Here is a 25434-nt window from a genome sequence, read left to right as displayed (position 1 = left end):
AGAAAGAAAGAAGAGAAAAAAGAAAAATTCCTCTTGAGGATAGTTCTGCTCTTGACTATGAAGCCAGTAGCGAGTGCTGTTTGTTGGTTTGTTTTCCAGAGTGCTAGGGTTTTATTACAAATGGAGTTGATTGCTAGAGAGGCCCTTTTCCAATCTTTCTTCTGTACCCTCTTCCCTCCCAAAGACATCCCTCCAGGGGAGGTCAGTAGGCCATTAGGAAGGAGGAAATATGGAGAGTGAAAAGGGGCACTGCTTTTGCCAACGTGCTCTGAAACAACCACTGAGTCCTTTTGGCTCCAGTTGAGAATCTTCTAGTGGAAGTGGAAGAGGTTTAATTCTCATCTTCAAGGTCCGTCATTTCTACATCCTGGGGGGCTTTTGTCTTCTTTTGCATTTTGAGCTGTGGTTCGATAGTCCTGGCTGACTTTGAGGGGCTTCCACCTCCATGGCTGCCTTCTCTTTCTGGGCAAGCCAGGTCTGCTGGAGGAGTTTTCCAGGCTTCTTCCCCTACAGAGTAAGGTTGGCACGTGCACTGGATGCCCGCTTCTTGAGGTGGTGCCGCATGATCAGCGCTTGGTCTATCACAGCCCCGAACTCCCAGTGCCTCAGACGCTGCTTGTGGTTCAACACCCGCCTGCTCTGAACAGCTTTTTCTTCAGCTGGGTTCGACGCCAGTTGATTTTTCCCCCGAGATTCCCCACGGTCGCTCTGCGACTCCAATAGGCGGTGCGTACTTCCGCCTGGGGTTTGTCGTGTTGGGGTGGTTTTCACATCCCGAGGACACGGTTGTGGGGCTTGTTGTGTTGATGGTGCAGTCACTGAGTCCCAAAGACATGGTTACTTCCTTGACTACCTATCTGGCCTCGGGAATGTCTATGCCATGCCTGTCTCACCACTGTATTTTGGAAGCACATAACTTGCTTGATTCCACAGGCTCATGCCTGAAGGAAATTGCCTCCTTGCCATCCTGCCTTGACTTTCGCCTTTATCTGATTTAGATGAGACTCTGGGCTTCGGACTTTCGAGTTGATGCTGAAATGATTTAAGACTTTGGGGGGCTATTAGATGAAATGTATGTATTTTGTGAGAAAGACGTGAATTTTGGGGCCCAGGGGCCAAAAAAAAATGCTATGGTTTGAATGTGTCCTCAGAAAAGCATGTGTGGGCTGGGCACCGTTGCTTACACCTGTAATCTCAACATTTTGGGAGGCCAAGGTGGGAGGATTGCTTTAGCCCAGCGGTTCAAGACCAGCCTGAGTAACATGGTGAGACTCTGTCTTTACCAAAAAAAAAGGTAATCATAACAAAAAATTAGCTGGGCATGGTGGTGTACACCTGTAGTCCCAGCTACTGGGGAGGCTGAGGTAAGACGATCAGTTGAGTCTGGGAGATTGAGATTGCAGTGAACCATGATCGTACCACTGTACTGCAGCCTGGATAACAGAGTAAGATCCTCTCTCAAAAATAAATAAATTAATTAAAAGCATTTGTTAGAAACTTAATTTCCAATCTAATAGTGTTGAAAGGTAGAACCTAACAGAAGATGTTTAGTCTATAAGTAAGGGCTCCACACTTACTTGGATTAAGGTTGATTATAAAGGGGCTTGAAGCTGCAAGTTCAATCTCTTGCCTTTTTTTTTGGAGATGGAGTCTAGCTCTGTCACGCAGGCTGGAGTGCAGTGGTGCTCTCTCGGCTCACTGAACTTCCATCTCCCAGGCTCAAGCGTTTCTCCTGCCTCAGCCTCTGGAGTAGCTGGGATTACAGGCACATACCATCACACCCAGCTAATTTTTGTATTTTAGTAGAGATGGGGTTTCACCAGGTTGCCCAGGCTGGTCTCGAACTCCTGACCTCAGGTGGCCTGCCCGCCTCGGCCTCCCAAAGTGCTGGGATTACAGATATGAGCCACCACGCCCAGCCTTCTTGCCCTTTCTTTGCCCTTTTGTCACAAAATGATGCAGCAAAAAAGACCCCTGTCAGATGTCAGCCCCTTGATCTTGGACTTCTCAGCCTTCTGAACTGTGAGCCAATAAATTTCTGTTCATTATAAATTACCCCGTTTCAGATATTCTGTTACAGCAGCACAAAATCAAGTGAGAAACTTGGTGAATAACCCTATTAACGTCTTATTGAATTCAGTTTGCTAGTATTTTGTTGAGGACTTTTACATGTGTGTTCACCAGAGATTTTGGCCTGTAATTCTTTTTTTGTAATGTCCTTGACTGGCTCTGATTTCAGGATAAGTTGCAGGATACAAAATTAACATATTAAAATTAGTATCATTGCTATACACTAGCAACAAACTATTCACAAAATAAATCAAGAAAACAATCCTATTTGTTACAGCATTAATGAAAAACTTAGAAATACATTTAACCAAGAATACAATTAACTAAATACATTCAGTATATGAGAGATCCATACACTGAATACTATAAAACATTGATGAAATAAACTTAAGAGAAAAACAAATGAAAATATATACAGTGTTCATGGATTGGAGGAATTAACATTGTTAAATTGTCCATATTACCCAGTGATCTACAGATTCAGTGCAATCCCTGTCAAAATTGAAATGACATTTTTCACAGAAATAGAAAAGAACAACCCTGAAGTTTGTATAGAAAAACAAAAGACCTCAAATAGTCAAAGCAATTTTTAGCAAAACAAAGCTGGAGGCATCACACTACCTGACTTGAAAATGTACCAAAAAGCTATAATAATCAAAACAACCCATACTGTCATAAAAGCAGACATATAGACCAAAGAAATAGAAAACAGAGCCCACACATCTACAGTCAACTGATTTTCAGCAAAGCTGTCAAGGACATACAATGAGGAAAGGACATTCTCTTCAGTAAGTTGGGAAAATTAGATATAAACACACAGAGGAATGAACTTAGACCCTTATCTTGTCCCATGTACACAAGTCAAATCATAATGGGTTAATGTCTTAAATATAAGATCTGGAACTATAAAACCACTAGGGGAAAACACAGGGAAAGAGCTTCTTAACATTGGATTTGGCAAAAACTTTTGGATACAACCCCAAAAACACATGCAACAAAAGCAAAATTAGACTAATTGGATTGCACCAAACTAAAGAGCTTCTGCACACCAAAGGCAACAATCACCAGAGTGAAGAGACTATCTATGGGATGGGGAGAAAACATTTGCAAACCATGCATCTGAAAAGGGGCCAATATCCAAAATATCTAAGAAACTCAAACAACTCAATAGCAAGAAAACAACCAGTTTAAAAAATGGGTAGGAATCTGTATAGATATTTCTCAAAAGAAGACATGTGAATTGCCAACAGGTATATGAAAAGGTGCTCAACATCACTAATAATGAATCAGGGAAATGCAAATGAAAGCCACAATATAACACAATTATATCACATGTGTTATAATAGTCTTTATCAAAAAAATAAAAGATAACAAGTGTTAACAAAAATGTGGAGGAAAGGGAACCCTAGTACATTGTTGGTGGGAATGTGAATTAGTATAGTTATTTTGGAAAACAGTATGGAGGTTCCCCCCAAAATTAAAATTAAAACTATTCTATGATTCAACAATTCTCTTTCTCAGTATATAACCAAAGGAAAGGAAGAAATATTCCCTCATCCATGTTCATTTCAGTATTATTCACAATGGTAAAGATATGGAGTCAACCTAAGTGTTTATCAACCTAAGTGCTTGTCAACTGATAAATGGATAAAGAAAATGTGATATATATACATAGTATTATACTATTCAGCCTTATGAAAAGAAAGATGTCTTGCCTTCCACATAGCAGTCTTGCAACAACATGGATGAATGTGGAAGACATCATCCTAAGTGAAATAAACCAGGCACAGAAAGACTAAAGACAAACTGAATGATCTCACTTTTATGTGAAATCAAGAGTAGAATGGAGGTAACCAGGGACTGGGGCGGGTGGTAGTGAGGTGGGAAATGGAGAGATATTGGTTAAAGTAAAAAGTTTAGTTAGACAGGAGGAATAAGTTCTGGAGATTCACTGTGAGGCATGGAGGCAATTGTGAATAATAATGTATTGTATATTTGAAGACTGCTAAGAACATAGATTTTAGATGTTCTCGCTACACATAAAAACTGATAAGTATGTGAGTTGAGGGATATGTTAAATCATTCTACAGTGTGTATGTGTGTGTATATATACATCATGAACCCCATAAATGTACAAAATCATTTGTTAATTAAAAACAAACTTTAAAATGACAAAAATAAAGATGTTTTCACATGTACAAAGGCTGAAAAAAATCAAAGACCAGCAGATCTGTATTATAAGAAAAATTAAAGGAGTCCTTCAAGCATAAGGAAAGTTTTATCAGATAGAAATATATTTATTTCTACCCAAAGGAATGAAGATACCAGAAATGGCAACTGTGTGGGCAAATACAAGTATAAGAAAACTTTCTCATTACATAATTCTCTTAGATGATAAACAAAGAAACAAAAAAACCATAGAGTGGGAGTGAATATGTATATATTTGTGTGTGTATATACATATACACACACACATATTGCACTAACATGTATGATAATAGCACAAAGCTTAGAGGCAAGAAATAGTATGGCAGTTTTATACTATATATAAATGGACACAATAATATTTGAAGCTAGACTCAAACAAGTTAAAGACAAATACTATAAATCCAAAAGTAATAGCTAGAATCACAAAATAGAATAATACCTAATTAGCTAATAAACTAGATATAAAATATAAACTGTATATAAACTAGATATAAAATATAAACGATATAAAAAATAAACCAGATATAAAATATAAACGATATAAAAAAATAAACCAGATATAAAATATAAACTAGATATAAAAAAGGAACCATAAAAATAACCAAAAGATGGCAAAAAAAAAAGAGGGAAAAAATGGAACAAAGAACAATTGGACCAAATAGAAAACAAATATCAAGAAGGTAGGTTTAAATCCAACCATATCAATAATCCCATCAAGTGAAAATTGTCCAATTACTTCAATTAAAAGACAAACATTTTTGAAGTAGATTTAAAAAAATAAATGAATACTTGACTATATGCTGTCTGTAAGAAACACACTACCATGGAAAACTACAAAAAAGTTAAAAGTAAATGGATGAAAAAATATACTATGCCAATATTAATTTCAAAAAAACCAAAGCTGGAGTGCTTATTTTAATACAAAACAATGTAGATTCCATAGAAAAAGCCATATCCAGGGATAAAAAGGTCATTTAAAAATGATAAAGTGTTCATTTTACTAAGAGAACATAATAATCTTAAATATTTATGCAACTAATGACAGAGCTTCAAAATACAAACAGCTTCTGACTTACAAATTTTCAACTTTACAACGTGCAGAAGGGATACACATTCAGTATGCTTTTTGACTTACGAAGTTGTGCACAGATAAACACACTGTGAGTTCAAACAGTGGGTGTGTCCAGACATAACCACATTGTTGAGGAGCATCTGTACTTAAAAGCAAAGACTGATAGAATTACAAGAAGAAATAGACAAATTCACAATTATAGCTAGGGATCTGAATACTTCTCACTCAATAATAGCAGAAATACATAGACATCAGTAAGGATATAGAAGATATGGAGAGCACTATCAACCAAGTTGACCCAATTGATATTTATAGGTCATTATACCAAAGAACAGCAAAACACACCATATTCCCTTCCTAGACCATATTATAGGCCATAAAAAAATACTCAATAAATTTGTAAGAATTGAGTCACACCACTGTTTTCTCTGACCACCATGAAATTAGAAATTAATAAAAAGATATATGAAAAATTCCAGAATATTGCAAAAGTAAATAACAGACTTATACATAACCTACATGTCAAAGAAGAAATCAAAAGGAAAATTATAAAACACTTATAAATGAATAAAAAGGAAAGGACAAAATATTAGTGGTATGCTGCTAGAATAGAATTTGGAGGAAACTTTTAGGACTAAATATTTATATTAGGAAAGAATAAGGGTCTGAAATCAATGAACTCAACATTTACCTTAAGAATCTAGAAAAATAATGTAGAAAAGGAACAAATTAAAGTCCTTCAGGTACAAGGAAACAGAAGAAATAAAACAAAAATTCAATTATAAGGAAAAATAGGGAAAAATCTGAGACCAAAAATGAGTTATTTGAGATCCATCTAAGTGATAAACCTGTAGTTAGACTGATCAGTATAAGGGGAGAAAAGACAGAATTTATCAATATTGGAATGCAAGAGATGACATTAGTACACATTCTTTTTTTTTTTCTATCTTTATTTATTTATTTATTATTATTATTATTATACTTTAAGTTCTAGGGTACATGTGCATAACGTGCAGGTTTGTTACATATGTATACTTGTGCCATGTTGCTGTGCTGCACCCATCAACTCGTCAGCACCCATCAACTCGTCATTTACATCAGGTATAACTCCCAATGCAATCCCTCCCCCCTCCCCCCTCCCCATGATAGGCCCCGGTGTGTGATGTTCCCCTTCCCGAGTCCAAGTGATCTCATTGTTCAGTTCCCACTTATGAGTGAGAACATGCGGTGTTTGGTTTTCTGTTCTTGTGATAGTTTGCTAAGAATGATGGTTTCCAGCTGCATCCATGTCCCTACAAAGGACACAAACTCATCCTTTTTTATGGCTGCATAGTATTCCATGGTGTATATGTGCCACATTTTCTTCATCCAGTCTGTCACTGATGGACATTTGGGTTGATTCCAAGTCTTTGCTATTGTGAATAGTGCCGCAATAAACATACGTGTGCATGTGTCTTTATAGCAGCATGATTTATAATTCTTTGGGTATATACCCAGTAATGGGATGGCTGGGTCATATGGTACATCTAGTTGGCCATCAGAGAAATGCAAATCAAAACCACAATGAGATACCATCTCACACCAGTTAGAATGGCGATCATTAAAAAGTCAGGAAACAACAGGTGCTGGAGAGGATGTGGAGAAATAGGAACACTTTTACACTGTTGGTGGGATTGTAAACTAGTTCAACTATTATGGAAAACAGTATGGCGATTCCTCAAGGACATTAGTACACATTCTATAAATATTAAAGATACTAGAATATTGTGATGACTTTATTCCAATAAATACAATAAATTAAATTAAAAATGCATTGAAAGATACAAACTACTAAAGCTCACTCAAGAAGAAATAGATAACCTGAATAGACCTTTATCTATTAAAAAGTTGTATTTCAAACACCTTTTCACAAAGAAAATGACAGACTCAGATGGCTCCCTTGTAGAATTCCAGCAATAGTAAGGGAAGAAATCATACCAATTCTACACAAACATCCAGAAAATTGAAAAGAAAATAATATGTCCCAAAGGCATTGTATGAAAACTACAGACCAATATTCCTCATAAATATAAATACAAATTAACAAATATATATGTATACATATTTAAATATATAATATTTTAAAAGGGTAGTTAATACATTGTGATGAAGTGGCATTAACCCCAGGAATGCAAGATTGCTTTAACATTAGAAAATCAATTAATGTAATTCATGTTAACAAATCCAGAGAGAATAACCACATGGTTGTATGAATTGATGGAGAAAAAAAATTGACAAAATCCAACAGCCATTTCTGATAAAAATTCCCAACAAGCTAGGAATAAAATGGAACATCATCTTGATAAGAGGATATTTGAAAAACCTACAGCTAACATCATTCTGAATGTTTTCCCCTAACATCTGGAACAAGGCAAGCGTATCTTCATCAACATTTTTTTATTTCTATTTTACTGGAGGTTTTAGCTAGTACAAATTGGCAAGGAAAATAAATACAAACCATATAGATTGAAATGGAAGAAATAAAACTGTATTTATTTGTAGAAGACAAAAATCACCTACAGAGAACAAGACTTTCAATTATAACTGAGTTTTGCAAGGTTGCAGAATACAAGATCAATATGAGAATAAATTGTATTTCAATACATTAGCAATAAATCATTGAAAATTGAAATTAAAATGCCATTTACAATAGCACAAAAAACAGGGGTAAAGCTGATGTAAAGTGCACAAGACATACAATGAAAAGATAAAACTTTGCTAAGAGAGATTTTGAAATATGGAAATCAGTGGAAGAACTCTATGTTAATGGATTGAAAAACTCAAGGTTCCTAAGATACCAGTTCTCTATAAATTGATCTATAGATTCATTATAATCCCTATCAAAATCCATCATGTTTTTATAGAAATTGGTAAGCTGGTTATAAAATCTATGTAGAAATGCCAAAAAAGTAGGATAGGCTAAACAACTTGGGGAAAAAGAGGGAATTTTTATTTTTTTATTTTTTATTTTTTGGCAGAAAAGAAATAAAGAACTCTCATTACCTGAATTCAAGACTTATAAAGCTACAGTTATCCAGGCAGTGTGGTTTTGGAGTTCAGGAAGCAAAGATATTAATTAAACAGAATTAAGTCCTGAAATAGTCCCTCATATTTATATAAAACTGATTTTTGACCAAGGTGCAAAGGCAGTTCGGTAAAGAAAGAATGGCCTTGTCAACAAATGATGTTGAACAAATAGATATCCACTTAGATCCGCATATTCCACTGTATTTCTTAGATACAGCACCAAAAGTGTGATCCATAAAGGAAAAATCGATAATTTGAACTTTATATAAAAAAACTTCCAAAGATACTGCTAAGAAAATGAAAGACGGCCAGGCGCGGTGGCTCATGCCTATAATCCCAGCACTTCGGGAGGCCAAGGCGGGCAGATCACAAGCTCAGGAGATCGAGACTGTCCTGGCTAACATGGCGAAACCCCATCTCTAATTAAAAAAAAAAAAAAATTAGGCGGGCATGGTAGTGGGCGCCTGTAGTCCCAGCTACTCTAGAGGCAGAGGCAGGAGAATGGCGTGGACCCGGGAGGCGGAGCTTGCAGTGAGCCAAGATCCCGCCACTGCACTCCAGCCTGGGCGACAGAGCGAGACTCCGTCTCAATAAATAAATAAATAAATAAATAAATAAATAAATAAATAATAAAAAGGCAAATGAAAGACAAGGCATATGCTGATAAAGCACCTGTATCCAGAATATATACTCTCAAATCTCGACAATGAAATAACACAATTAAAAAAGGGAAATAATTTTTTTCAAGTTCTCTCATGAGGTTGCAAAAGCAAATAATTTTAACACATCACCAAAATGTACAGAGGCAAATAACATGAAAGATGCTAAACATCATTAATAATTAGAGAAACGGAAATTAAAACAGGATACTACTACGCACTCATTAGAATGACTAAAATTAAAAAGACTGACAATACCGAGTTTTGACAAGAACATGAAATAAATGGAATTCCCACACACTATTTGAGAACATACAATGGCACAGCTACTTTAGAAAACACTTTGTTAATTTCTTAAAAAGCTGAAAATACATGCAGCATACCATTTAACCTTTCTACTCTTATTTACCTGAGACATGAAAATATAACCACTTACAAAGACTTGTTATGAATGTTTACAGCATCTTACTTTATTATTATTATTATTATTATTTTTTAAATATATTCTTTTACTTCTGGAGTGCACGGGCAGAACGTGCAGGTTTGTTACATAGCTATACACGGGCCATGGTGGTTCGCTGCCCGCATCAACCTGTCATCTACATTAAGTATTTCTCCTAATGCTATCCCTCCCCCAGTCCCCCAGCCCCAACAGGCTCTAGTGTGTGATGCCACTCCATTCCCCTCATGTCCATGTGTTCTCATTGTTCAACTCCCATTTATGAGTGAGAACATGTGGTGTTTTGTTTTCCATTCTTGTGTTAGTTTACTGAGAATGATGGTTTCCAGCTTCATCCATGTCCCTGAGAAGAAAACGAACTCATCCTTTTTTATGGCTGCATAGTATTCCATGGTGTATATGTGCCACATTTTCTTTATCCAGTCTATCATTCATGGGCATTTGGGTTGGTTCCAAGTCTTTGCTATTGTGAATAGTGCCACAGTAAACACACGTGTGCATGTGTCTTTATAGTAGAATGATTTATAATCCTCTGGGTATATACCCAGTAATGGGATTGTTGAGTCAAATGGTATTTCTGGTTCTAGTTCCTTGAGGAATCACCACACTGTCTTCCACAATGGTCAAACTAATTTACACTCCCACCAATAGTGTAAAAGCTTTCCTATTTCTCCACATCCTCTCCAGCATCTGTTGTTTCCTGACTTTTTAATGATTGCAGTTCTAACTGGTATGAGATGGTATCTCCTTGTAGTTTTGATTTGCATTTCTTTAATGACCAGTGATGATGAGCTTTTTTTCATACGTTTGTTGGCTGCATAAAAGTCTTCTTTTGAGAAGTGTCTGTTCATATCCTTCACCCACTTTTTCATGGGATTGTTTTTTTCTTGTAAATTTGTTTAAGTTCTTTGTAGATTCTGGATATTAGCCCTTTGTCCGATGGATAGATTGCAAAAATTTTCCCCTATTCTGTAGGTTGCTTCTTCACTCTGATGATAGTTTCTTTTGCCGTGCAGAAGCTCTTTAGTTTAATTAGATCCCATTTATCAATTTTGGCTTTTGTTGCCATTGCTTTTGGTGTTTTGTTCATGAAGTAATTGCCCATGCCTATGTCCTGAATGGTATTGCCTAGGTTTTCTTTTAGAGTTTTTATGGTTTTAGGTCTTACGTTTAAGTCGTTAATCCATCTTGAGTTAATTTTTGTATAAGGTGTAAGGAAGGGATCCAGTTTCAGCTTTCTACATATGGCTACCCAGTTTTCCCAACATCATTTATTAAATAGGTAATTCTTTCCTCGTTGCTTGTTTTTGTCAGGTTTGTCAAAGATCAGATGGTTGTAGATGTGTGGTGTTATTTCTGAGGCCTCTGTTCTGCTCCATTGGTCTATATATCTGTTTTGGTACCAGTACCATACTGTTTTGGTTACTGTAGTCTTGTAGTATAGTTTGAAGTCAGTTAGCGTGATGCTTTCAGCTTTGTTCTTTTTGCTTAGGATTGTTTTGGCTATGTGGGGTCTTTTTGGTTCCATATGAAATTTAAAGTAGTTCTTTCCAATTCTGTAAGAAAGTCAATGGTAGCCTGATGGGGATAGCATTGAATCTATAAATTACTTTGGGTAGCATAGCCATTTTCACGATATTGATTCTTCCTATCCATGAGCATGTAATGCTTTTCCATTTGTTTGTGTCCTCTCTTATTTCCTTGAGCAGTGGTTTGTAGTTCTCCTTGAAAAGGTCCTTCAATCCCTTGTAAGTTGTATTCCTAGGTATTTTATTCTCTTTGTAATAATTGTGAATGGGAGTTCACTCATGATTTGGCTCTCTGTTTCTCTGTTATTGGTATATAGGAATGCTTGTGATTTTTGCACATTGATTTTGTATCCTGAGACTTTGCTGAAGTTGCTTATCAGCTTAAGGAGATTTTGGGCTGAGATGATGGGGTTTTCTAAATATACCATCATGTCATCTGCAAACAGAGACAATTTGACTTCCTCTTTTCCTAATTGAATATCCTTTATTTATTTTCTTGCCTTATTGCCCTGGCCAGAACTTCCAACATTACGTTGAACAGCAGTGGTGAGAGAGGGCATCCTTGTCTTGTGCCTGTTTTCAAAGGGAATGCTTCCAATTTTTGCCCATTCAGTATGATATTGGTTGTGGGACTGTCATAAATAGCTCTTATTATTTTGAGATATGTTCCATCAATACCTAATTTATTGAGAGTTTTTAGCATGAAGGGCTGTTGAATTTAGTCGAAGGCCTTTTCTGTATCTATTGAGACAATCATGTGGTTTTTGTCATTGGCTCTGTTTGTGATGGATTACATTTATTGATTTGCATATGTTGAACCAGCCTTGCATCCCAGGGATGAAGCTGACTTGATCATTATGGGTAAGCTTTTTGATGTGCTGCTGGATTCAGTTTGCCAGTAATTTATTGAAGATTTTCACATCGCTGTTCATCAGGGATATTGGCCTGAAATTCTCTTTTTTTGTTATCTCCCTGCCAGGTTTTGGTATCAGGATGATGCTGGCCTCATAAAATCAGTTAGGGCGAATTCCCTCTTTTTCTATTGTTTGGAATGGTTTAAGAAGGAATGGTACCAGTTCCTCTTTGTACCTCTGGTAGAATTTCGGCTGTGAATCCATCCCTTCCTGGACTTTTTTTGGTTGGTAGGCTATCAATTACTGCCTCAATTTCAGAACTTGTTGCTGGTCTATTCAGGGATTTGACTTCTTCCTGCTTTAGTCTTGGGAGGGAGTATATGTCCAGGAATTTATCCATTTCTTATAGATTTTCTAGTTTATTTGCGTGGAGGCGTTTATAGTATTCTGTGATGATAGTTTGCATTTCTGTGGGATTGGTGGTTATATCCTCTTTATCATTTTTTATTGCATCTATTTGATTCTTCTCTTTTCTTCATTAGTCTGGCTAGTGGTCTATTTTGTTGATCTTCTCAAAACATCAGCTCCTGGATTCACTGATTTTTTTGAAGGTTTTTCATCTATCTCCTTCAGTTTTGCTTAGTTCTTATTTTCTGCTAGCTTTTGAATTTGTTTGCTCTTGCTCCTCTAGTCCTTTTAGTTGTGATGTTAGGTGTCAATTATAGATCTTTCCTGCCTTCTTGTGTGCATTTAGTGCTATAAATTTCTCTCTACACACTGCTTTAAATGTGTCCCAGAGAATCTGGTACGTTGTCTTTGTTCTCATTGGTTTCAAGGAACATCTTTATTTCTGCCTCAATTTTGTTATTCACCCAGTAGTCATTCTGGTGCAAGTTGTTCAGTTTGCATGTAGTTGTGTGGTTCTGAGTGAGTTCCTTAATCTTGAGTTCTAATTTGATTGCACTGACAGCACCTTACTTGTAATAGCAGAAAATGGAGTAAAGAGCGAAACATCCATCAACTGGTGAATGAACTCGTATATTCAACAGCATACTGCCTCGTAAGGAAAGCCCATTAACTACTGATGCATGCACACAGATGAATATCAAAATAGCCTTCAGTGAAAGCAAACTTTGACTCCATTTATAGAAAATCCTTGAAAAGTCTACAGTGACAAAGATCAGTGATTGCCTGGGAGTTGACAGGAGGGACCCTCTACCTTAGGTTTTTGTTGAGATCAAAGGCAAAGCCCTTAAACTTCTTTGGGGCCTAATTGATAGCATCCAAGGCCCACCCTTCAATCTTTGAAGGGTCTAGTCTGAATTCAACCTCTTAGGATTTCCCCATATTCATAATTGAAACTGAAACATAACTTTGGAATTAAGGAATAAAGACATCCTTGTTCTGGGCTCTTGTTACTAGCACATGTGTTTGACTGCAGCCAAGACAGCGTCTTATTCTATACAATTTAAATCCTTCTAGCTTTTTTGGGGGTATGGGGTGCTATTTAATCCAAGTTCAGCTGGTTTAGAGATAAATTACATCAGTATTTACCAGTGTCTTTTATGCTCTCCCTGTATTGAATCATCTCGAGATATTTATCTCAAGACCCAACCCACAACTACTGAATTAAGCTATTAAGTGGGGAAAAACCAGGATCAGGGTACTGTCTAAAAATCTCAGAAGCTCCCCAGAAAAACCATCACAAAAATCCATTCAATGCCTTCACACAAACGCGTCTACTGCAGCTTCCTAATTCAGTTGTTTCCAGGATTACAATGTTTATAAAAGGTATACATTAAGCTTGTAACAATTTTATTTAGCAAAATTTATTTTTGTATGTACATACAAAAGACATTTTCTTTGACATATAAAAAATACAGAAATATTTACATGTCTACAAAAATATTAAAACAGATTTCAGAAAGAAGGAAAACAAGCACGTTTTTACAAAGGATACTTTCTTGGGAAATATACACACAAAAAAAGCTTTAGAAAGGTGACAAAACATTTAACAGACTCCAGAAGTTGATATTCCTATTGGTATCAATTGAGTAAGATGAGTATAAAATGTCTGAAATGCTAACAGATGGAAAACCAGACTTACATTTAAGACTGTCTGGGTAAAATTGCATGGGTTTCCTTTACCATAAAATTGAATCAATTTTTTTTTTTACCCTCAGTATCACATAACTATCTACTTTTCCTTTTTTCTTAAAATATTTAAATTGTTTGATTTGTATTGAGAATTTTAAACTTTTTCTCATTAAATTGTAAAAATAGTTTAAGAGGTTGTCTATCCTCTTTATCCTCTGGGGGGAAAAAAACCTCAGGATACTACACTGATTTCAACATAAAATTGAAAATCACAATACAATATTTTTTTTAAGTTAAAACCTAACATTTTCTAACTAACATTCATGATCAGTAACAATTGATTTAATAAGAGATCACAATCTTCGTAAATTCTTTTTGCTTTTCTTTGTACCAGGCAGGGGACCTATTTTACAACTGGCTTTGAGGAGCTTGCCATCTGAACAGTCTTTAGTAGTATGGTAATTACAGAGACACCTCGTACAATAATCAAATCCACAGCCTTCTCGTTTGCAGGTTGCCCGTTGTAAATAGCAATCATATTTTGCAGGTGAATTACAGCGAATACAGGCTTTGAGGCTTTCATTCTTTTTCAAAGTCTTGGCAACCTAAAAAGAAAAAAAAAACAACTATAAACAAATTTCAGCAAGGATTATATGTACTTTAGTTAGTAAAACCAAGAAGGACACCCTTGCACCTTCCCCAATACATGTATGAAATATCACTGTCACACATACGATAACTACTGCCCTAAGTTTTATCTATGTAGTACCTGCCACCAGATGCTCAATAAATACTTTCTGAATAAATTTGTATGTTGCATTACTCATTATGGCATAAAATTTAAGACTAGTTTTGTTATGTAGGATTTACATTTACTGATCAACATGAATCAGAAAATATTCTATAATTTTGGTAAGTTATCTAAATTAAGCTTGCAAAGTTATCTACATGTGAGTAGAACTTTTAGCACACATCACTCACTGATCTGAGGGTATAATAGAAGGCCTTCAAGTTCAGAAAGCTTGCCTTTTTCCACTTAACTCTCTTCCTCAGTTCTTAAAGGTGGAAACTGCAAAATGTAGTATTGACTACTTTTATAAGAAATCTAGGTTTTTCATTATTTCCTCAGTTTCTAAATTAGAACCCAAAATCACTGAACTTTCATAAACAATGCCAAACAGTACCTAATATTCAGACATACATTTCTGTGTACTTTCCTAATTTCATGTTTGTTTTCCACATTATTGTGAGTGAAATGAACAGGACACTAATGAAATCCCTAATAGTTCTAATCATACTACAATTAAATTTAAATGATCACCAATATCAGGTTTCATAATGTCAGAGAATAAACTAGTTATTATCTAGAGCCAAGTTACATTTTGACCTTGAAAGTTCTTTTACATTTCTTACTCTAAATCCCTTATGTTTTAAGATTTATGATTAGACAAAAAATTACCTCAGAGAATTCATTGTGTCGACTATAAGTAGAACCTTTCTGATCACCTTGATTGGATACCTTGGTTTGAGCATCTTTTTTGAGAGAAGTCTGGGCTGCTGATTTCTGAACAGAAGCCAGTGGGGTTCTGAACATAACAAATTCTCTGGTTGACGCATGTGGTGAAAATTTATTGTTGTTTTCCTAATAAAAAAAAAGTTTCAATAGAACTTAGAAATTATTTCCTGTATCCTCAACAATGAGACATTTTTATGTTTGTACATAAAAGAAATGATGGCCGGGCGTGGTGGCTCAAGCCTGTAATCCCAGCACTTTGGGAGACCGAGATGGGCGGATCACGAGGTCAGGAGATCGAGATCATCCTGGCTAACACGGTGAAACCCCGTCTCTACTAAACACATAAAAAAAATTAGCCAGGTATGGTGGCAGGCGCCTGTAGTCCCAGCTACTCGGGAGGCTGAGGCAGGAGAATGGTGTAAACCTGGGAGGCAGAGCTTCCAGTGAGCTGAGATCCGGCCATTGCACTCCAGCCTGGGTGACAGAGCGAGACTCCGTCTCAAAAAAACAAACAAACAAACAAAAAGAAATGACAAGATTATGTAAGAGACTTATCCCTACATGCAATTTACCTGCACGTACTTAAAGCAATACCTAAATACTCACACATACCAAGCCTAACTTATAGACAGAAACTGTGAACCAAAACTGTGAGAAATCACTTTAAAGGCAGAGTCTATATGGTACTTAATACCTAAAAAGTGAAACAGCTTTTCCAAATTTTCCACGTTATAAAATACACATACACACAACTGGCAACTAAGATTGACTAAATGGTCAACTCTATCTGAGAATTGAGTAATTTTCCCTTTGTTACTTTAGACATTCTATTTCTAGGAAGAATCCAAGAAATAAATGATTGAGTTGAGATTTATTTTTGAATGTGGTTTCTAAGTTCTAGTATAAGGTTGAAATACTTTATGAATGTAAAGAAGTGTTTCCAGATTACCTGTTTTTTTTTTCTTCTCTATTTCTAGAAGAGTACTAGTAGCGCATTTTTAACTAAAAACATCATCTGCAAACACTTACGGTAACTCTTTGTATTGCTTTACTGTACAACTGGAATGCCCCCTTATCATCTTCCAGGATCTTCTTCCAAGTTGTGCTCACTTTAGACACACTGGAAAAGTAAATTACCATAAATGAAATAATTAAAGCATCACAAAGAGCTAAGATGAATACAGTAGAAAAACATTAGCAGTGCAAAAAGGTATTTACATTATTAGCAGTGCTTCTCAAACCTGACCACATTACAATTGCCTGGCAGTTTTAACTGGTCTAAAATGGAGCTCAGGGCTCTGTATTTTTAAAAAGCTCCCTCCTCATCAAGTAATTCTAAGTGCATTGAGGCTTAAGAACCACTGCTTTGTACAGTATTTTTTCACAATATCTGCAAACATCAAATAGTAGCCACCATTGTGTGTGTGTGTGTGTGTATATACATACATATATATATGATACCATGTTAGCTATCTGGTAAAAGTAATAGACAAATTTCAAAGTACTCTAGGCAGACTGCTATTAGAAACCAACTTTAGAAACTCACTATGTTAACAGGAAAAGTAGAATCTGTGATACTGATTTGATTGTCCCTCAAGCTGTTTAGGCTCATGCCTGTAATCCCAGCACCTTGGGAGGTCAAAGTGGGCGGATCACAAGGTCAAGAGATCGAGAGACCATCCTGTCCAACACAGTGAAACGCCGTGTCTACTAAAAATACAAAAATTAGCTGGGCATGGTGGCACGTGCCTGTAGTGTCAGCTACTCAGAAGGCTGAGGCAGGAGAATTGCTTGAACCCGGGAGGCAGTGGTTGCAGTGAGCCGAGATCGCGCCACTGCACTCCAGCCTGGTGATAGGGCGAGACTCCGTCTCAAAAAACAAACAAAAAAAAACCAAGAAGCTGTTTATATCTGTTTTGCTTTAGCTCTTGTTTCATAAAGACCAGTGTAAACTCATACTTGCAAAGAGTACCTCCAGATAATTTTTCAAAAAGCCAAAAAAAACCAAAAAACAAAAAACAAAAACCCAACCCCAGTTGAGTCCTATCTAATTCTAGTCTGCATAATCACCTTAATTCTCAAAGTTATCTGACTAAGTGATTTTCCTTGGTAGATTGAGAAAGAAATGGTGGTTAGCACAAGGTTTCTAAGAAATCATCATAAACAGAGCCTGGGAGGCAGAGGTTGCAGTAAGCCAAGATTGCACCATTGCACTCCAGCCTGGGTGATGGGAGTGAAACCCTGTCTCAAAATAAATAAATAAATACATAATAATAATAATAATAATAAATCACAAATCCCTATTTGTGGATCTTCATATTTTCATGACTATCAAACCTAGGAGAGCCCTACCACCAAAAAATGGCTTAGAAAGAACAAAAATTACTTCATACTTTCTGGTGTGACAAGTCATAATGCCTATTAGACATGTAGACTGGAACTAGGCTGTTTTATAGTTAAGCCCCAAAGATGTAACTTACATATTAGAAATGTCATAACTAAAAGGAACAAAGATCCTAATCCAATAGAAACAGTTTTGTAATAGCATGAATATAAAATTTGAAATGACTAGGTTAAATGCATAATTCTAAAGTTTTCTTTCATCTTAGTGGCACATAGGTAGCAAAACACCAGCAAAAGTCATTACCGCAATTAAACAACATTGTAAGGTTACCTACAACAGGTTGAGCATCTCTAATCCAAAAATCTGAAAACTTCTGAATGCTGACATGATGCTCAAAGGAAATGCACATTGGAGCACTTCTGGATTTCGGATTAGGGATGTTCAACTGTTTAACCTGTAGGGTATAATACAAATATTCCAAAATTCGAAAAACATCTGAAATCCTTCTGGTCCCAAGCATTTCAGATGAGGGACACTCAACCTGTACAACAGCCTTTGCATGAGCTGGTGGTACTGAGCCACTAATAACAATGTTCAGTGGATTATGCTAACATGTATATTCAAAACAGTACTTACTTGATTAAGTCCATGTCACTGAGTTGTGCTAAAATAGTTGCTAAGAGATGTCTGAGTCCCCTTCGAAAGAGTTCGCTGAGAATATCTACACATTCTAGGCCCATTTTTCTGCCAATTATATTCTGCAGTCTAAAATTTCCTCTGGTTATAATTTCCTTCAGCATCTCCCGATCTACTTTAGGATTTCGCTTTGCATTCTTTTTTAATGTTGAACAAACCACTTTTTCAAAATGAAGAACTGGCAGCAAGTTTTTGTTGGGATATTGGTCTGGGCTTTGTATTTGTAGCAGGCAGGACTGTGGACTGTCACTGAAATTTTCCTCCAGGAGGCTACCTTCTTCATGTTCACTGAGGCCACTTTGTTGAGAAAATGAGGAATAGCCACTGTCTTCATAAAGTCTACTGGTCTCTAGTGCTTCTATTTCATTTGTACTATGAAGTGTTTGTTGCACATGTTGATTTTCCTTGTTATGCAAGGGTTTGCTTTCAGTTTCAAGTTCTACAATCCTAGGGCTCACAATCGGTGACCCAATACATGACAGCCTTTCATAGTCTTTAATGCAGTCTTTACAGGAACCTTCCAAATATGCAGGGGTGTAGGAAACTAGTCTTCCAATGTCATCAGGTTTTACCAGTTTAAGTCCGGAATGAACATGGTTACAATTATAATCACACTTCATTTTGACAGAAAGGGTAGAACTTTCTTCTTCTTTACAACCTATAAAAAGAACATAACATTTACATATTAATGGCAAAATTTCCACACATCCCTACTTCTTCAATTGGGATATACAAAGATTACTTTGCAATCTCTCAGCGTTAGGTATTGTCTACATGTACTTGCTTATACAGCTGTGATGTTATTCAAGTTTAATTATTGATATGACAACAATATGTGAAAATATTACTTAAATCTTGTAAGTATATACAAATTATATTATTCTTGAGAAGGCATTTCAGAACAGACTGCTTTTGGATGGCTGTAACATCTGACTGTTATCTATAACTGATTGAGTAAAAAACAGTGGAAAAAGGGGCTATATAATAAACATCTGTGTTTATGGAACAAATGAGGAAATGTGATGTATCAAAAGAGTAGGCTCTATGGTCAAAGTTATCCTTAAAGTAACCACAAATACTTTTAGATTCAGTGTTTATTCCTTGGACTTAAATGACATATGGTTCTCTTTGACTTAAGCACAACCCAAGTCACTGACAGCAAAAATGGTTAAGATTAGTACAGGAGGACAATGTATAAGGGTGGGAATAATCTTGATAAAAATAATAAAAATTTTGTATATTATTTCACCATTAGCAATGATTGCAAGCCTTAAAATAACTAATCAAGAAATCTATAGGTAGCATGGAGAAAAGAACTAATAACACATTTAAACAATTATAAATTAAAGTCTACCTGAATTCCCACAGCTCTTATCTCCAAGTTTTATTCTGATGGGTGCTCTTGGTGACCTTCTAATATATTTAAAGTGTTTGTCTACCTTACTGGATAGTAAACTCAAGTACAGGGACATCTCCCTGTATCTTCTCTAATAATGTGCTGGAAACTGCTGTCTTTTAATCACTGAACAAAGACATTCCACCGTAAGAATGAATAGTTCTGCTATCAATCAAAAGTAAGAGTTGGTAAATAAGAAAAGAATGACACTCTAATCAATTAACCAGATTTAAAAATATGAGTGGTAGGGCTGCAGGTGTAAATTACTGTTCAATTGCTTTAAATAACTTAAGATAAACTTGCTATTAATGATAAATAGAAAAAAGGTAAAGACTTGTTCAGGGTTTTATTACCACCCTGCTCCAACACTCAGGACCTAAGAAATCAGTTAAGACACAATGGAGCAGGCAGCGTCTTAAGACAGCTTTAAAGAAAGGTTTCACCATCCCTGTGCTATAGACATTTTGCAGTGAATGCCTCTTTGTTCTCAGGGGTTGTCCTGTGCATTGTAGGATGTTAAGCAGCCTTTACCCATTAGACACCAGGGGCAGCCCCCACTCCCAATATGCAATATCTCCAGTTACCAGTTATTGCCAAATATTGGGGAGGGGAAAAGGCCAGCTGCAAAATTTCCTCTATTCTTCAGTTGAGAACCACAACTCTAAAAAGTGATTAGGATTGTCAGGCAACAGTGGCCTGGTAAGGGCATTCACAATTTGAGCAATGGCACAATGCTGGGAAGGAATATGGTAGATGGGTTCAGAAACTGTTTAGCATTGTTGAAGGCAGAGAATAAGAGTAGGGAAACAATGCGGACATGAGCTAATAAAGTCTGAATATTAAATGCCAGGTTAAAATGTGCCCCATCTACCATCCCCACACAAGCCAATCATATATAGCTAACAATTTATCCTGTAAGTAAATGTATATAGCATCAGTATGCTTAGTCTGCACTAAATATTGGCAATGTGTTCACATTAAATTTAACCATTTTTTTACATAGAGCAAAACTTTTCAACTCAAAGTACAAATGGATACTTTCATAGAACGTAACTTGTAGAGAGAAACTGCTTGTAAATTCCCAATGTTAATACAGTGAAAGACACATAATATGTGCTCCAGGATCCACTAAACAGAAAATTAAGAGTTGAGCTGCATAAAAAATAAAGAATATACAAATTCTAGCTCCCTAATTAACCCTAAATCTAGAAGAAATGATTCTGAGTGGTTTACTTTCATTCAGAGGAAAAGTAAAAAATGCCAAGAGACTGCTTCTATTTTTGCCTCAAATCAACTAAAGAATTAGGTTTGATTTATACATGACCACAATTTACATGAGAGGATAAAAAAGCAGAAGCCACTTATGAAGGCACGCTCTGCTTTGTTTAGCTGCCTAAACCAAAAAGGCCTGAAAATACTTTAGGAATTCAAAGTCATTCTCTTTCTGCTGTCTTTAGAACAGTTACTGGGAGGCTGTCCTATAGAACCTCTTTCATTCAACACTGTTCTTTGAATATGGACAGTTCTTTAAAATTAGAGCTAATAATGATGCAAATACTTTATACTTGTTTAGAAGTTTGCAATTTCCAATGCTTACAAACCTTTTGAAGTAGGATGGGGAATTGTTATTTTTACAATTGAGCATACTGAAGTGTGTAGCTTAGTTTGCCCAATACAGGTAGTTAATTAAATGAGCCAGATTTCTCTTCCTTATTATAATGAGGTGCTCTGGAAAAACAGATCTTACGAATAACATTTATACTGTTTATAAAAATGACAGAAAAGCCAGAATTTATGGTGCAAGCGCACTTAAGGTACTAAAGAAAAAAATGTGTATATTTTTTTTCTCATGTGAGCTGGCCCTTTTTCAGTCCTTAGTAACAATGACCTTTCCATCCCAGGGGCTTTGTACATTATGCCTTTCCCTACTTAGAATATCTTTTCCGCTTCCTTTGCCTATTTAGCTTCTAATCCATTACTCATGGAGAGCTTCTTCTTTTTTGTTTTTTTTTGAGGGAACTTTTCAGACCTCATCAAACCCTACTTTAAAGCACTACCAAATTGAAATTTTTAAAAGTACTTTTAAGTTTCTTAAAGGCCAGACATGACTGTTACTGCTTATGACAAAATCCAAGCAAACAGCAGTGCCTGACAGAATGAAGACATATGATATAAAAATGTGTTTCCCATTTTTTTTTGTTAGCTAATACCAACATTAGAATCTGTATTCTTCCTCATGAAATTAGCACTTAAGGAGTTAAAATGACTACCACATTCCTCTTGCAACAACATATATTTTCACATGAATAATTAGATTTAGTATTTAGGTCAGGTGCAGTGGCTCATGCCTATAATCCCAACACTTTGGGAGGCTGGGATTGGGAGATTGCTTGAGTTCAGACCAGTCTAGGCAACATAAAGAGACCCCATCTCTATAAAAATTTTAAAAAGAAACTAGCTGGGCATGGTGGCATGCACCTGTGGTCCCAACTATTAGGGAGGCTGAAGCAGGAGAATTGTTTGAGCCTGGGAGGTTGAGGCTGCAGGGAGTTGTGATCGTACCACTGCATTCCAGCCTGGAAGACAGAGGGAAACCCTGTCTTTAAAAAAAAAGAAAAAAGAAAAAAAGGTTTGGTATTTTAAAAGAATTTTAATAAACTTATTCTGAATTTACAGAAAAGCTGCAAGAATAGTGCAGAATTCCTGTACCCCCATTGCTCAACTTATATTACTACCATGAATGCATGTCACAACAAATTAACCAATATTGCTGCATTATTAACTAAAATCCCTATTTTATGTGGACTGCTGTGGCTCCTACCTAAAGTCTTTTTACTCTTCCAGGGTCTTATCTAGGATACATTATATTTAGTCATCATATCTCCTCAGGCTCCTCTTGACTATGACAATTTTCCTTGTTGATAATTACCTTGACAATTCTGAGAAATACTGGTTATTTTGTAGCCTGTTCCACAATTAGGATTTGTCAAGTTTTTCTCAGCCTTAGTCTGGGGCTGTGGGTTTTTAGACCACAGAGGTAAGGTCCTATGATTTGAACTGATGTTAACCTTGATGACTTGGCTGAGGTAGTATTTCTGAGCTTCTTCCAAATGTAAAGTTACTCCTTTTTGTTCTTTTTCCATTTGAAACTTTTTGGAAGGAAGTCACTATGCACACCTCACACTTAAAGAAGTAAATTTATAAATCATTTGGAATTCTTCTGTACAGCAGATTTGTCCATTAATTTCCTATTTATTCACACTACCAATCATTTATATCAGTATAAACTCATAGACTTTGGGTTATAATCCAATACTACTTATTGTATTGCTCAAATTGTTCCAGCTTTTGCTATTGTGAGCTCTTTCAGTTGACATTGGTGTCCATTTCACATACTTAAATCATTTTGTGTTTTGAACATCCCTTACTTTCTGGGACTACAAGATGCTCTAAGCGTATCTTCTTCTAATTTCCCTGTTCCAGCCCTAGAATCAGTCATTTCTCCAAGGAACTCTGATTTCCTTTTTTTTTTTGGAGAAAGGTATTAAATGAAAGTGAAATCTGGATGTTGGTTGTTGATTTAATTTTAAAACATGAAATTAATGTATTTTTCATTTCCATAACAATACTGCAGAAGAAACAGATTAGCATAGCATGATGTTTTATAAAAAAGGAAGCTGAAGCAACTGTTTGCAAAAGGTTAAATCCATTCCTTTTAACTAGCTAAGTGTTTTCCAACGACCAGGCCAAATTTGGGAAATATGTGAAATATTCATATAATTGACTTATTATCCAGAAAGACAGAAAATATTATATGGCTTCATAACCTCTTGAATTAAACAGATGAGGGCTAAGAGTTCAGTTGAACCATTTCACTTATTTATCCAACATCCACTCAGTGACAGGGTAGGGGGAGATAAAGATATTAATTAGGGATGATCTTTTAGCAAAGCTGACATTCTGAAATCTGAACACCTTATGGAAATCTAGTGGAAGAGTTCCAGATGGTGGGAAACACAGGAAACAAGGAAAAATGTGAGTGTTCAATAAAGAGAAATATCTGTAGGGCTGAGTTGGGGGAGGTTATTGAAAATTATAGTTGAAGAGGTAGAATGATCTGCAGATTTGTGGGGTAGGCTGGGTCCTATGTGGAGGACTGAGGTTTGGTTTACATTTTTGGAAGATCACTGGCAGTCGTGGAGAATGAATTGCAGGAAGGTAAAAGTAGAAGCAGAGAGAATATAGTTAGAAGTGTTTATCACAGAAGTACAGAGTGTGGGAAACTCAGACTAGAAGGATTGTAGCGGAAATGAAAATAACTGCATAGATTCAAGGTCTGTTATTTAGGAGGGTAAAGTCAACTTGCTGCTAATCTACTAGATGTGGATATGAAGAAAAGGAGAGTAAAAAAACACCCTGGGGTTTAAGGCTTGAGTATCTAAGGTGATATAGTGCTATTTACTAAGTTATGGAAAAACTGATGAAATTAACGCTTAAAAACCTTAGTTTCCTCATCCATAAAATGGGAGTAAGACAATAAAACAGGACTAAATGCAAGGCAAAGTCCCTGTCACAAGGGTCTAGTCAATACAATCTATTTTTAATCACATAAGCCAAATCCCTTCATATTCCTTACATTGCCAATCATTAACATTTAAAAGTAGTAAAGCACATTTCACAAAGAAGTATATATTTCAGAATAACACATACTTTTCCATTAGAATGTATAGAGTTAAGAATCAGATCCAAGTTTGAATGAAAATCCTGGCTTAACCTTTTGACTAGCTTTGTGAACTTGGAATGTCCTATTCCTACTTTTCCCCCAAGCGCAGATAGTAATAAGACTCATACATGGCATTGTTTAAACTTCTCATTTACCGACTCCCAGCCCAGTCATACAGAGAAAAGAAAATTTTACAATGTTTGACTTTACATTTAATTTTCCAATATAGACCTGATCCTCCATATTAAATATCATAAATAGGGCTGCAGTCCTTAAAAATCTTTGTAACTCTTCTGTTAACTAAAATAATGAAGTTCCAGTCTCTAATACCTACAGATAACCACCATGTGGTCAACGTTAGGCATGGCCATTCCTTAAGAGTTTAAGAGGCCCAATGCTTGTGACCATAATCTTTAAGAGAAAATTTTAGAAAAGCCTACTTTCAAAACTATTTGGAGGTAACATATATGTATTTTTAATTTCATCTCCTCAAACCTGTAAACTGGGGAAAAAATTCCAACAGGCAGTAAATTCTTTCTGAGGAGCAAGGTAGTAAAGACAAATGGAGTTATCAAAAAAGAAAAAAAAACCCTCATAAAGCCATCAAAGCTTCAAAATTTCAATGGTAGATTGATGATCCAGGATCTTCTAGAAATATATTTTCTATTAAAATTAAAATTAAGCTTTTTTTTTTTTCTCCAGAGACGTCTAGAGTTCTTTTCTAATAAAAGAGTCATTACAAAA

At 35.9% G+C, this 25434-nt stretch overlaps 1 protein-coding gene and 1 pseudogene across 2 annotated transcripts in view; both read right to left on the bottom strand.

The window, feature by feature from the left end:
- Positions 1 to 331: 331 nt before the first annotated feature.
- Positions 332 to 14340, bottom strand: LOC112622637 (annotated as a pseudogene).
- Positions 13731 to 25434, bottom strand: part of FBXO5 (F-box protein 5) — a 13748-nt gene continuing 2044 nt past the window's right edge. For both annotated transcript variants that reach the window (XM_025382700.1, XM_025382699.1), the window contains exons 2-5: positions 18512 to 19229; positions 16561 to 16651; positions 15475 to 15657; positions 13731 to 14620 (exon numbers count right to left, since the gene is read on the bottom strand). In XM_025382700.1, coding sequence (XP_025238485.1) covers positions 14369 to 14620; positions 15475 to 15657; positions 16561 to 16651; positions 18512 to 19191 — 1206 coding nt within the window. In that variant the 5' untranslated portion in view covers positions 19192 to 19229 and the 3' untranslated portion in view covers positions 13731 to 14368. The remainder of the gene's footprint in view (positions 14621 to 15474; positions 15658 to 16560; positions 16652 to 18511; positions 19230 to 25434) is intronic.

The sequence above is a fragment of the Theropithecus gelada genome, chromosome 4 (genome assembly GCF_003255815.1).
Source record: "Theropithecus gelada isolate Dixy chromosome 4, Tgel_1.0, whole genome shotgun sequence".
In the NCBI taxonomy this organism is placed as follows: Eukaryota; Metazoa; Chordata; class Mammalia; order Primates; family Cercopithecidae; genus Theropithecus; species Theropithecus gelada.
The sequence above is the reverse complement of the archived record's forward strand: the minus strand, read 5'-3'. Positions and strand labels throughout refer to the sequence as shown.